This window comes from Rhinoderma darwinii, chromosome 8, assembly GCF_050947455.1.
Source record: "Rhinoderma darwinii isolate aRhiDar2 chromosome 8, aRhiDar2.hap1, whole genome shotgun sequence".
Taxonomy (NCBI): Eukaryota; Metazoa; Chordata; class Amphibia; order Anura; family Rhinodermatidae; genus Rhinoderma; species Rhinoderma darwinii.
Genome location: NC_134694.1, coordinates 111,183,895 through 111,195,853, shown reverse-complemented (window position 1 = coordinate 111,195,853; position 11,959 = coordinate 111,183,895). Strand labels below are relative to the sequence as shown.

Sequence of the window (11,959 nt, the reverse complement as noted above, 5' to 3'; positions counted from 1 at the left end):
TTAGAAGAAGTAGGTTGGTAATAAAGGACAAGGAAGCAGATATAAGAGACGGAGAAAGCATACAGGAAGCATACAAGGAAGGGATTGACTATGAAGATCATCATTCTGGCTACGACCTTGGTCTTCCTCATACAATGTGGTAAGTAAACAGAATATAATTGTATACAGTACACGTGAGAGGGAAGAAAACCTGTAGCTTTTGGGATCTCAGATATAAGCTGTAGGAATCAAGAAGACCTACAGTTACCGCTACATCCTACTTTCCTTCACCCTGGACAAAGATTCAGTTCTTTGACCTAGCGTCTGCATCTAAGTACCCAGGCCAAGGCAAAGTGGCTTCTTACCGCCCCTACCCTAGCACTCGTGGCTCATGGCCGTCCTCTCCTAGATATGGGGCACCTTTATAAAAATCGGCATTCTTCTGTCAGCTTTCCATTTCTGAAAATGGCACAGATTTTATCAGACGTATTTACTGTAATGGCACATAGAAATATATAAAGCACTATACATATTGGCATAGACTCACAACCAATAAATTATTGCCATATGGGACAAAGAGCCGGTGTTAGAACATGGTCCCCGAGAGCAGAGCCTAGATAACATTGCATACACAGATGCATGCCTATATACCCATGATTCCTGTATGCAGGTCCTATTACAGCTTGTGGGTAACTAAGGAGGGGATACATACGTTACAGCCTATGAATGTATTTTACAAAAAACAGCACCGCTCTTGTTCCTGGGCAGTGTTTGGTATTGCAGCATTGACTTCACTGTGCTGCAATATCAGACACAGCCCAGGGACAAGAGTGGCGCTGTTTCTGGCAAATAACAGCAGATCCTTTATTCATATCTCAGACAACCCCTATAAGCCAGAACCAGACACAGATTTGTGATGTCTCATCCCATAGGAATGGATGGAATCCGTTGCGCTCAGTGTTGCATATCTAGATATGAGATATTTTTGGGTATTATTTCTAGACCTGGTGATCCAGGGGAATGGTCTAATTGAAAAGCGCAGGTTTAGTTATATAAGTATCTGATTAATGAATTGTTTACTTTAGAAAATCCTCATCCACATGCCCTATTGGGGGCGACAATGAGCACATGAAAAGGTACAATGGAATCTGTGTTTTACCCTGAGGCATGATGGGAGTGACATTCACAATAAAAACAGTATTAGGAAAATCTATAGATAAAACATCAAATTATATAATTTACTTTAGACAAGCATTTTACCTATGCCCTATTAGGTTACATGTATAGTACCGATTCTCCTTGCGGAGATCCAGCTGGTGTATGGAGTCTTACAGGCAATGACCTCTGGGAAAGTATGCAAATTAGCTCTCCTCCAGAAGGAAGAAAACTATCTCTAGTGCCACCTATAGGTAGCTGCCTTGTAAGTAAATGTCCAACCCATTGAAGAGCCTCAAAACATAACTAGGAGCTTCAAACAAACCAGTCACCCATCTGTGAACAGCACTGTTTCAGAGTTGCTGCTCCTCTTCAGAAAAGAGTAGGGTTCTGGTTGGCTGCGAGAGATGACTTAGATTCAGCTCTTGGAAGGTACTGGTTTTCCTTGCGGAGATCCAGCTAATGTGGGGAGTCCTACAGGTCTGGCTGATACCTCTAATCATGTTTTAAGGCTCTTTAAGGCTGGATTCACACGAGCATGTTCGGTCCGTAAAGGACGGAACGTATTTCGGCCGCAAGTCCTGGACTGAACACACTGCAGGGAGCCGGGCTCATAGCATCATAGTTATGTACGACGCTAGGAGTCCCTGCCTCGCTGCGGGACAACTGTCCCGTACTGAAAACATAATTACAGTACGGGACAGTAGTTCCACGGAGAGGCAGGGACTCCTAGCGTCGTACATAACTATGATGCTAGGAGCCCGGCTCCCTGCAGTGTGTTCGGTCCGGGAATTGCGGCCGAAACACGTTCCATCCTTTACGTAGCCAACATTCTCGTGTGAATCCAGCCTAATAGTTCGGACATTCACTTACAAGGTAGCTCCTATAGGTGGCACTACAGGGACCGTTTTCTTCCTTCTGAAGGAGAGCTAATTTGCAGGTTGTATGGATATAATGACTGGTGAGTCCTCATTGCACGGTGTCCACTGAAATCAAGATGAAAGCTGCGCTTTCTAGCTGTTTTTTTCTTTGGCTAATAGAAAAGGGTCCCAGGCAGGGGGGTCCCCTCTAGGACATCCATATATTCTAATAGGGCATGTGGAAAAGGGTTGTCCTGATGTCCCTAGTAGGTTGGATTCAGATGTGGCGCATTGCAAAGCAGAGAGAGAGATCAGCGGCAAATCCACATGTAATTTATGTGGATTTTGATGTGGATTCGCTGAAGCCAAATCTGCGGCATAAAAATACGCCATGTGTGAATTTAGCCTTAATGGTTGGATCTGATAGTCCGGAAATTGCAGTAGACACTTGTTTCCAGAACAGAACTACAAAAGAATCAAGTAGCAAAGCAAAGATTGTTATGAGATTGGACAAATCACGAGAAATGCAGAGAGGGCCATGCATAAAGCTTATTGCCCTCAATAAAAGCCAAAATTCATCCCCCGGATTGTTACAAAGAAAATTCCTGCCCCTTTGTCCTACTGGGGTATATGGACATTATAGAGGGAGACATGCTATGGTGGTCTTTGAGCAATTCATGTGTAATTCTGAATTTCCCCTGCAGGGGGCGACCAAGAGTATAGGAAAAAGCTCCTCCCTCGATCAAGAGAACATGGAATCAGTGTTCTACCCTGAAGCATGATGGGAGTGACATTTAGAATGCAAAATACGTATTAGGAAAGTCTTATCTAACATGTCAAACCATGTGACCCAGGAAGAAATATTTCCTTTAATGTAACAATCAGTTGTTCCTTAAAGGTTAACTCCACTTTTCCGGAAGCGGCGGTGACTATTGATCTGATTCCACGCAGTTATGCAATGAATGTCTCACTTTCCTTTGGCTTTAATGAATGTTTTGCAGAATAACACGCTCCACAGCCCCTCACTGTGCACTTCTCATGTAAATCTGCATTTATTTTTGGGATGACTAGAAGCTACATATTTGAGAATGACGCAGATGGATAGTTGAGGAGTAACGCTGTGTTTAACCCTATAGGAGATTGCCTGAAATGCTACACTTGCCTGTTTCCAACCATCTCTCCAATGGACTGTATAAAATTCCCAGTGAAATGCCCTCCCAATGAAAGATGCCTCTACTCTACAGCCACTGGTAGAACAAGTAAGTACCAGTCCCCTAGTGGCCAGTGTGTGCATTACATCTCTCAATTTCTCCGGAAATTTCTTTGTCACCTCTGCTGGGATTCATAAACACACAGCGGCAGGTGTATATCCAACACCTTGTTGTTTTTTAGGTCCAACAGTCTGTGCTAAATAATTTCTTATCTTAAAGTGGTCGGAGCTCCGTTTTTTCTCTCTAATACAGATGCAAATCCCTCTATAGACAGAGTTAAAGGATTAAATTCTTGCTGTCCGCAGCCACCACTAGGGGGAGCTTAGGAGCCTATAGCATACATTTTATACATTGAACTAACAAATAAAGCTGTATGCAGCAAGCTCCCCTAGTGGCAACTGCAGGCAGCAGAGTTTTGGTGGTATTTGAAAGAAGATTACAAAATGTTGTTGAAGGGTGGACATTCCCTTTCAAGACTATTTGACAGTAGAAGTTTTTTCTCTATACTAAAAAAGGAAAATATAATTTTTGAAGAAGTTCAGAATTTGTTTGGTCTTGTGACTACTAGTATGAAGTATGGAGGTTTCTCTAGTGACTGTAGTAATAAAGGGATTTTACGGTTTTATGCAAATAAAGCTTAATGATTGTCTATTTAACGACCTGCAACTTTAACATACTTTGTATTTCAAGTTCTCACCATTTTCAAGATCTTTGCTTGCTGTCAGTGTGTGAAAACATTATAGCTTTCATCCAGAGTCTAAAGATCTCTAAAGACTTTGGGGGAGATTTACTTAGACTGGTGTTTCGTATGCCAGTCTAAAAGAATAATAGGTTGTTGTAATATGCACCTAATTTATTAAAAGGAGCAAGCCTCTAAATAAATTAGGTGCCTCTCTGGTCGTCCGTGCACCAAAAAGGGAAATCTATGCCAGCTACGAGCTAAAGCAAATTTCTGCTATAGTTTATGCCAGTTTCTGGAGTAAATTAGAATAAATGTGTCAAGCCTTGGAAGGCCCCGCCCCTTTCACTAAGCCCCGCCCATTTTTGGTAATGGCCCGAGAGCGCCACAAAAGTAAAAATATTTTTTATTTGCACAAATTGCGACTTTTGCGTCTTTTTATTCCGCGCATCATTTCAAGTTATTGCAATATGACACAAAGACGCCTAGTGGTGAATGTGGGAACTACAGGATGTAGACTGATGCTTCTTTTCTCCCGCAGAAAACTTTCAATTCGTCTTGCATGAGATGAGCTGCGCTGTGAACAGTCTGTGTGGGATAAGTGGTGAAAAGAGGACGTTGGGAGTCAACATGACTTATCACAATACCTGCTGCGATACCGACCTCTGCAACTCCGGCGCTGTGTCCCAATTGTCTCTGAGCATCGCCCTGCTACCACCGCTACTCCTCCTGTTCCTGTCATAAAGCGGCTCTGTGTTACGTGAGACAGTACCCTACAAATAATATTTACACCTATTTGTATATTACAGTATCCACGACATATATATAGATATATATATATACATACATACATACACACATAGTATTCATAAAATAATAAATCAATAGCGAACCTGCGTACTAATAAACACCACAGGAAAAAATCACTTGTACGTTCGTATGAACAATAACGAGGACCTCACGCCAGGACAGGCTCCTTTAAATTTAGGCATTGTACACGTTTATTAAAGGTAATGTCTGATTCATTGGCTCAATTACTTAATAAATTCTATAATTCTGGCTGCATGCAACCACCACTAGAGGGAGCTGTATGTTAAATCTCAATAGACATAGCTGCATACAGATATGACTGAGTTGGGTTGTCATTTGGCACAACTGTTATGCGTGATGTGTAAGTTTACATAGGACTGTAGGTAGATAAAAAGATCACAATATACCAGTAACGCCCCCTTTACACGTCTAGCGATCCGGGTTTGTTTCCCTCTGGGATGGTGCAGAAACGTCATCCGAAAACGGATGCTCCCTGCCTGGCCACCTTGGTCACACTTCATTAAAATGTATAGGGCGCCCCCCTCCGAGCATGCACGGTAGTCGGGGAGCGTTCCTATTTGGCGGATCCCTATTTCCGCAGAAGAGCGGTCTGGGTCGTACGTTCTGATGCTGCTATTCAAAATGGATAGCAGCCTCAGGAGTGTGCACAAGAAAGCAAGCGGTGCTGGGGTGTTATCCCTGAGCTTTTATGGTGGAGTCGCATGGGCGCAGGTCTCGGCCATAATTTAGAGCCAGCGAATGAGGTGCAGCATATAGAAGATAAAAGGGGCACGTATGGAGGCTTGAAAAAACCGCTGGGAAAATATACAATTAAACTTTTTTCTTAAAGTGAGACGGGAATAGCCGTTTAACTCTGCTGCATCTGTTCAATACGTATCATATAATGCATGAATGTATATCGTGGACCTCCAGATTATAAATAATAACACTACTCCCATTGATATGGATAGAGAAAAGGATGCGGTGAGGGGAGATTCTCCATTCCAGACACCGGCTAATCCCCTATTAGCTTACCCTTTCTAGACGGCGCTCGTCTCATCCCTTGCAGCGCTCGCCGGGATGTCAGACTATGTAGCGTGCAGCAGCCTGTTCAGAGCACCGCAGGTTTCTGCTAGAAAATGATTTCTCAACATGAGACGTGTAACCTCAAAGCATCGTCTGCCAGAATCTGTGGGAGTTGATAAATCCATAAGGTAACTCCACCCAACATCATAATCGTCCCATTATTCCGAATCCTTTATCAATGCACCCGGTTATTCTCAACCAACATGTTCAGTCCTGGCACCAGAGAGTAGTTCTATACACCCCTTGAAAAGATGCCATAATGGAATCACAATGGGCACAACAATATGTGACTGATGTGGGTACAACTGCTGATACCAGGGAAAGGGGCAAACATGGATTAGTGAATAGTTTCTGCAGACAATCTACACATTTGGGACAGTACGGATTTATTCCATAAAGCCCATGTACACCTTTGAAACTTTTTTTTTGTAAAAATGTGTATCAGTGTGTTTTGTGCAACTTTCTAAATACTTTGTATTAAAAATTATTTTTACTTTGATCGAGCTTAGATGTAAATCGGTACCAGCTTGATCGTGCGTGTCCGAGACACACAGGACCTGCTGACACTGAACCCGTCAGTCCCGCTGACCTGACGGATACAGCTGCTCTGTATACAAAGCAGCTATATCTCAGAAAGTAAAAATAATTTTAAATAAAAAGTAATTAGAATGAAAAAAAAAAAAAAAAAAAAAAGGATTTCAAAAAGGTGTACATAGCCTTTAAGTAATCTTCTGATTCTGGAGAGAATATTGGCGCGATATAAAGGACATCTGAGGGGCTGACAAATCCTCCCAAAGTGAAAATGGCATGAAGTTGATTCTGGCAACCATGCTGAAAATGACTCTAAGGGTATGTGCACACACACTAATTACGTCCGTAATTGACGGACGTATTTCGGCCGCAAGTACCGGACCGATCACAGTGCAGGGAGCCGGGCTCCTAGCATCATACTTATGTACGATGCTAGGAGTCCCTGCCTCGCTGCAGGACAACTGTCCCGTACTGAAAACAGGATTACAGTACGGGACAGTTGTCCGGCAGCGAGGCAGGGACTCCTAGCATCGTACATAACTATGATGCAAGGAGCCCGGCTCCCTGCACTGTGTTCGGTCCGGGACTTGCGGCCGAAATACGTCCGTCAATTACGGACGTAATTAGTGTGTGTGCACATACCCTAATGGGTATGGGCAGGTTGAAGTGGTGTCCACTTTGGACAGTGTCTATTTGTTAGAAGAGTCCCTCGACGATAAGCTGATCACAAAGTGTCCTGCTGGGACCCCAGCGATCAGCTGTAATCTGCTGAGCAAACCTGGCGGTGTGTTCCATCTCCCTGCAGCGCCACCACAGGATAAATTTACCATTACACAGTGCCTATAAATATCAATGGGTTGTTTGTGTATTGAAGGACAGGTCCTCCAGAGCGAGAGACAATCTTTGTAATGGCTTTCCTCTCTGGCCAAGGGATGAGGATCCTGAGCAGAGGACCCCCTCTCTATTAACTCAGAATTCTCTAATCGGGTATATGAAAATGGGACGGCCCCCAACCCTTTTAACCCCCCCCCCCCAAAAAAAAAAAACACCACCACTCCCGTCCACCTATTCGTGTCTGGTACTGCAGCATTCCAGTGAATGGATCAGAGATGCAATACCAGACACGGCCTATTTTTTTATTTCTTTTTTAACCAAAGACTGATGGACTCCATGCTGACTGTTTCCATACAATCACACATATCCTTTATACATAGAGACAACTCCAACGTGCGGTTTTTCAGGTTCAGTTTTAATATAAATGTGAATACTCAGGTTGATTTCTTCAGAATATTAAATATACAACTTATATGTCGGGTTTATAGAGTGAGAATGAGTCCTACCCAAATTATTGCAAGTTACCTGCAGGGGGGTCATTGTAGTCTTCTAATCATAACTAAAAGGTCAGTATCTGCAATTTAAGGGCTATGTATGGTTGTTTGTGTTAATAAAAAACAAAGAAGGCCATTTAAAATATACAAAAAAGGTCTATAAATGGCAGCTTTTATACCCTTGAGGTCTTCTGCTACAAGCTGTTGCTCCCAGTTATCAGACACTTGAGTGCCCCTGCATAGTCACACAGGTAACTCACTAACAGGAAGTGGGGTGCACTTGAAAAAGAGAGCCTGTGATCAAACCCTTCTAGACTTAAATGTGTGAAGGTTATTATAAAACTATGCGATATAAAACTACTTGAGGGTAAAAAGTGTCTTTAGAAAAAAAAGCTCTGATGCATTTTTTATGACCGTTTTCTACCTCCAGATAATTTACAGGATCGGCTGTGATCGCTGCCAGGACCTCAGAGTAAGTGTTCAATTGTCCTGCAGCGCCACCACAGGGGAATTAAGGCATTACACAGTACTAATTTATAATCTATAGTCAGTCCGGGTCCTCCAGAGACACGAAGTTTATTGAAATTGCTCTGTCGATGTAGATGAGGGTCCTGAACTGGGCAAAATGGGGCAAACATGGTACAAGTGGCTGTGGAGGAGAATTTTATGCATCAGGAAATATACAAATGGGGTCCCCAATGGATCATTGTTCCCTCGCCCTCATCATATTTACAACAGGAGGGTATTAAAAGGCACTTGTGGCACATGGTGACGTGACTGTGCTCAGCATATCATCCCATAGTCCTAGGAGATAAACAGGTAGCAGGATTTTAACATTTTGATTGTCTAAGCCCATCTAGTGGAATAAACGGTATCTATTATAAAAACATAAAAATACGTACAAGATGATTTTTCTTCCCTATGGGTCGCTTAAACCGTAAAAAGGTGTAGCATTAATGCACCGCAGAAACAAATGCTCCACTATGAACAGTACAGTATATAAATCGTCCTATAAGTGAGCAGAGTCACAGCCAATACCAGAAATGTACCGCCTACACTGCCACCTAGAGGCGGTATTGGAACTACACTGATTCTGGTCTACTGTTAGAGTGCCCTAAGTAAGATGAGGAGGGTCTCATAAGGAGCAGATTTTTTGAGTGGCAGTCGGACAGGCCAATCGATGCTCTGTCCTTCTTAACGGAACAAAGGCTAGGTATATTTTTTTTGTTTATTATAAGGCGTTTAAATAGGAGGAGTTCCTCTTTCACTTGAAGAGCTGGTTTGTTACTTGAGGGGTTTGGCCACCTGGGCGTATGCAAGTTCAATTTCGACTTTGGCCGGGCACGTGCTAACAAATTCTTCCCGCTTGTAGGCGTTTGTGAGATAGCGATGGATTCCAGTGAACTCTTCTGGGATCATAAAACCTCGAAACGTCTCACAGACCACCTAGAAAGAGAGGAGGAGAGGGGTCAGCGCACACGGGTTTCAACAAAAAATAAATGTTCGTCACAAAGAATATGAGTGCCATAGCTGGCAAACATTGGACTATCACTAGGAGTCTAAGCTGAAAAAACAAACACACCATCTGTTTAATTTGAGGCTGCTGCTCTTTGCCCCATGCTTTATACTGCAGCTTTACTTGGTCAGTGTGACTCTTGTGTATAAGCACCGGAGCCTTTTGCGCAGTTGCAAACTTTGTATCCCCAATAGCCAAGCGCCGGTTCTATCGAATCTGGTCCACAGCAACAAGCATTGTCAGTTTTGCCTCGCTTGACACTTAAACAGTATTTCTAGTCATTTTAACCCATATAATACTGCGATACCACCATATAGTGCCAAGACAATACTACCACAGAGTGCCTAAATAATATGCAGCATAAGTGCTAGTTCACACTAAGTATTTTGGCGCTGTTATTGATGCGGAAACCACGTCGGAAGCCGCACCAAAATACGCCCAAAATCGCCTCACATTGATTTCAATAGGAGGCGGACGCAGTTTTTCCCCGCTAGCGGTAAAAACTGCTCGCAAGAAAAAGAAGCGACATGCCTTTTCCTAGGGCGCTTCCGTCTATGACCTCCCATTGACATCAATGGGAGACAGAAATCGCGATATTCGTGGCGGTTTCTGCCCGTGGGCGGAAAAGGCAGTGAATAACGCCACGAAAAATGCGGCAAATGTTCTGCTGGCAGGTCAAAGTCTGCCTCAAAATGCCTGAAGGAATTTTGAGGCAAATTTTTCCGCTTGCAAAAATACTCTGTGTGAACAGGGCCTTATACTTAAGGAGTCCACATAATACTGTAATTCACTTCCCAAATAATACCACCATACTCAGCTAAATACTACTGTGTGGTCTTAATTTGCCCCTGGTCGTGCCCCTAGAAAATAGAGACCCTAAGCAATTGCCCAGTTTGCCACTCCCTAAAACCGATCCTGCCAATAACTTCACAGAGACCGCTCATATTGCATATCTAATTCCTTCTATTGTTTGTGCATCCAGGACATGGCCGCCCTCTCACCTGTACTATGTGTAGTTTAGGGAGGAGGTTACAGTCAGCTAGCGTCAGCTCGTCTCCATCCAGGAACTTGCGGTGAGACACGGTCTCGTCCTCTGCGCTGTTCTCGTCTATTTCCTCCGGAAGAGGAGTGTTCAGATAGTTGTCCAGAATCCGCAGAGCCTTAATGAGGCCTTTCTCCAGAGCTGAGGATAGAGGAGTCAGGGTTACACTATGACATTAGACATATGAGACCATGGTCAGTGATGGATGGAATATAGAGCGAATCCAGAACCCAGAGACAATCATTTCAGTAGAAATGAACGACCTTACTGACATCAATGACTAGAGAGTCTCATCTAAAGTCCAGGCTGCAGCGCTGTCCTTCCCCCATGCTTTGCACTGCAGCTTTTCCTGCTCAGATTAACTTTGTGCATACGTACAAGCTCATTACAATAAGGACAAGCTAAAGTCTTTAGCCCTGTTGGAAATAATGAAATTTACTAATATACACCTTATTATATTTGCTCCACTCCCCTGTGTACACAGCTCATATGCGCGTGTGTTACCATAGTTACAGGCTAAAAACACCCTGTGTAATCTAATTCTGCAGTTATTTTTTGACCACTTACTCCTCTTCTTGCTCATCTACAGACATAGAAGAGGGGGCAGAGAGAATAGAGTAAGACATGACAGCAGGATCAGACTACACAGGGGTTGTTTGTAGTCTGTAACCATGGAGACACATAGGCTTGCATAGGAGCTGTATACACAAAATGGTCAGATATGACAGCAGGATCAGACTACACAGGGGTTGGTTGTAGTCTGTAACCATGGAGACACATAGGCTTGCATAGGAGCTGTATACCCAAAATGGTCAGATACTTTTTTTAATCAAAACTATTTGCAAAGTTTCTTAATTTTTTAGTTGCATCAGCAGGTGAATTACATCCAATTAGATGCATGTAACTAAGGACTTGTTCGCCCAGTGCAGTTTTTTTGCAGCCAAAACTAGGAGAAAAAAAAAGTGACTGAAAAAAAAGGCATTACAAACTGCACTGTGTGAATGCAACCCAATACCTTGTCTCGCTGCTTCAGCAACTAAGGAAACCACCTCAAGCTAGATATGACCCCCCCCTGCACTACACAAACCTAGAAAACAGTGCGCAGTCAGCAAACCCGGCTAGAGAAAGGAAGTGGTGGTTTCGACTGACAGCGGTGGCTTCCATTCTTCTATAATACGAGCACAAAATGTGAAGGGGCGGGGGCCCGCAGCAAATATTAAAACTTGTGATGGGGGGACTTGGTGCTTGTTTGCACCCTTATTCCCGTTCCATGATCATTGGGTGAATGCGGTTAATTCCCAACACTGTTGGCACTATGGAGAGGGAACGATGCACAGATTCTCACCACACGTTAGAATAAGAGATACGGACAACCTTGGCTGGGTCCCCGATCTCCAGGAGCCCCGCAGTCGCATGGACTACCTCTATGGTACATATGCCCTCTATTTAGGATCCACTCCTGACTTTCTTGGTGCAGGTTGTGTATTTAGGGGGGTAGAAAAATACCCGAGTGACCCCAGTCTTACAGAATCTTGCACTTACTTTGGTTCAGACCGGGGTTGGGATTCTTGATGTAGGCAGAGAATTTGGCAAAGACGTCAAGTCCTGCTGTGTTCGATTCAGGGTTTTTGGCAGCCAACTTTGGGTATCTAAGCAAGAGACATCCAATTGGTTAGATGCAAATTAAAAGCAGTATGGTCGAGCGAGCATGTCCCAGTTTTATTCAATCCTTCATTATTTTTTTTGTCTACTTGGGCAATGC

General features: G+C 43.4%; 1 protein-coding gene across 4 annotated transcripts in view; it reads right to left on the bottom strand.

Annotated features, from left to right (window-relative positions):
• Positions 1-7,539: 7,539 nt before the first annotated feature.
• The window catches only part of CLIC1 (chloride intracellular channel 1), a 75,178-nt gene continuing 70,758 nt past the window's right edge, over positions 7,540-11,959 (bottom strand). For all 4 annotated transcript variants that reach the window (XM_075836337.1, XM_075836334.1, XM_075836336.1 and 1 more), the window contains 3 exons: positions 11,740-11,846; positions 10,157-10,338; positions 7,540-9,085 (listed from right to left, as the gene is read on the bottom strand). In XM_075836337.1, the coding sequence (XP_075692452.1) occupies positions 8,924-9,085; positions 10,157-10,338; positions 11,740-11,846 (451 nt within the window). In that variant the 3' untranslated portion in view covers positions 7,540-8,923. The remainder of the gene's footprint in view (positions 9,086-10,156; positions 10,339-11,739; positions 11,847-11,959) is intronic.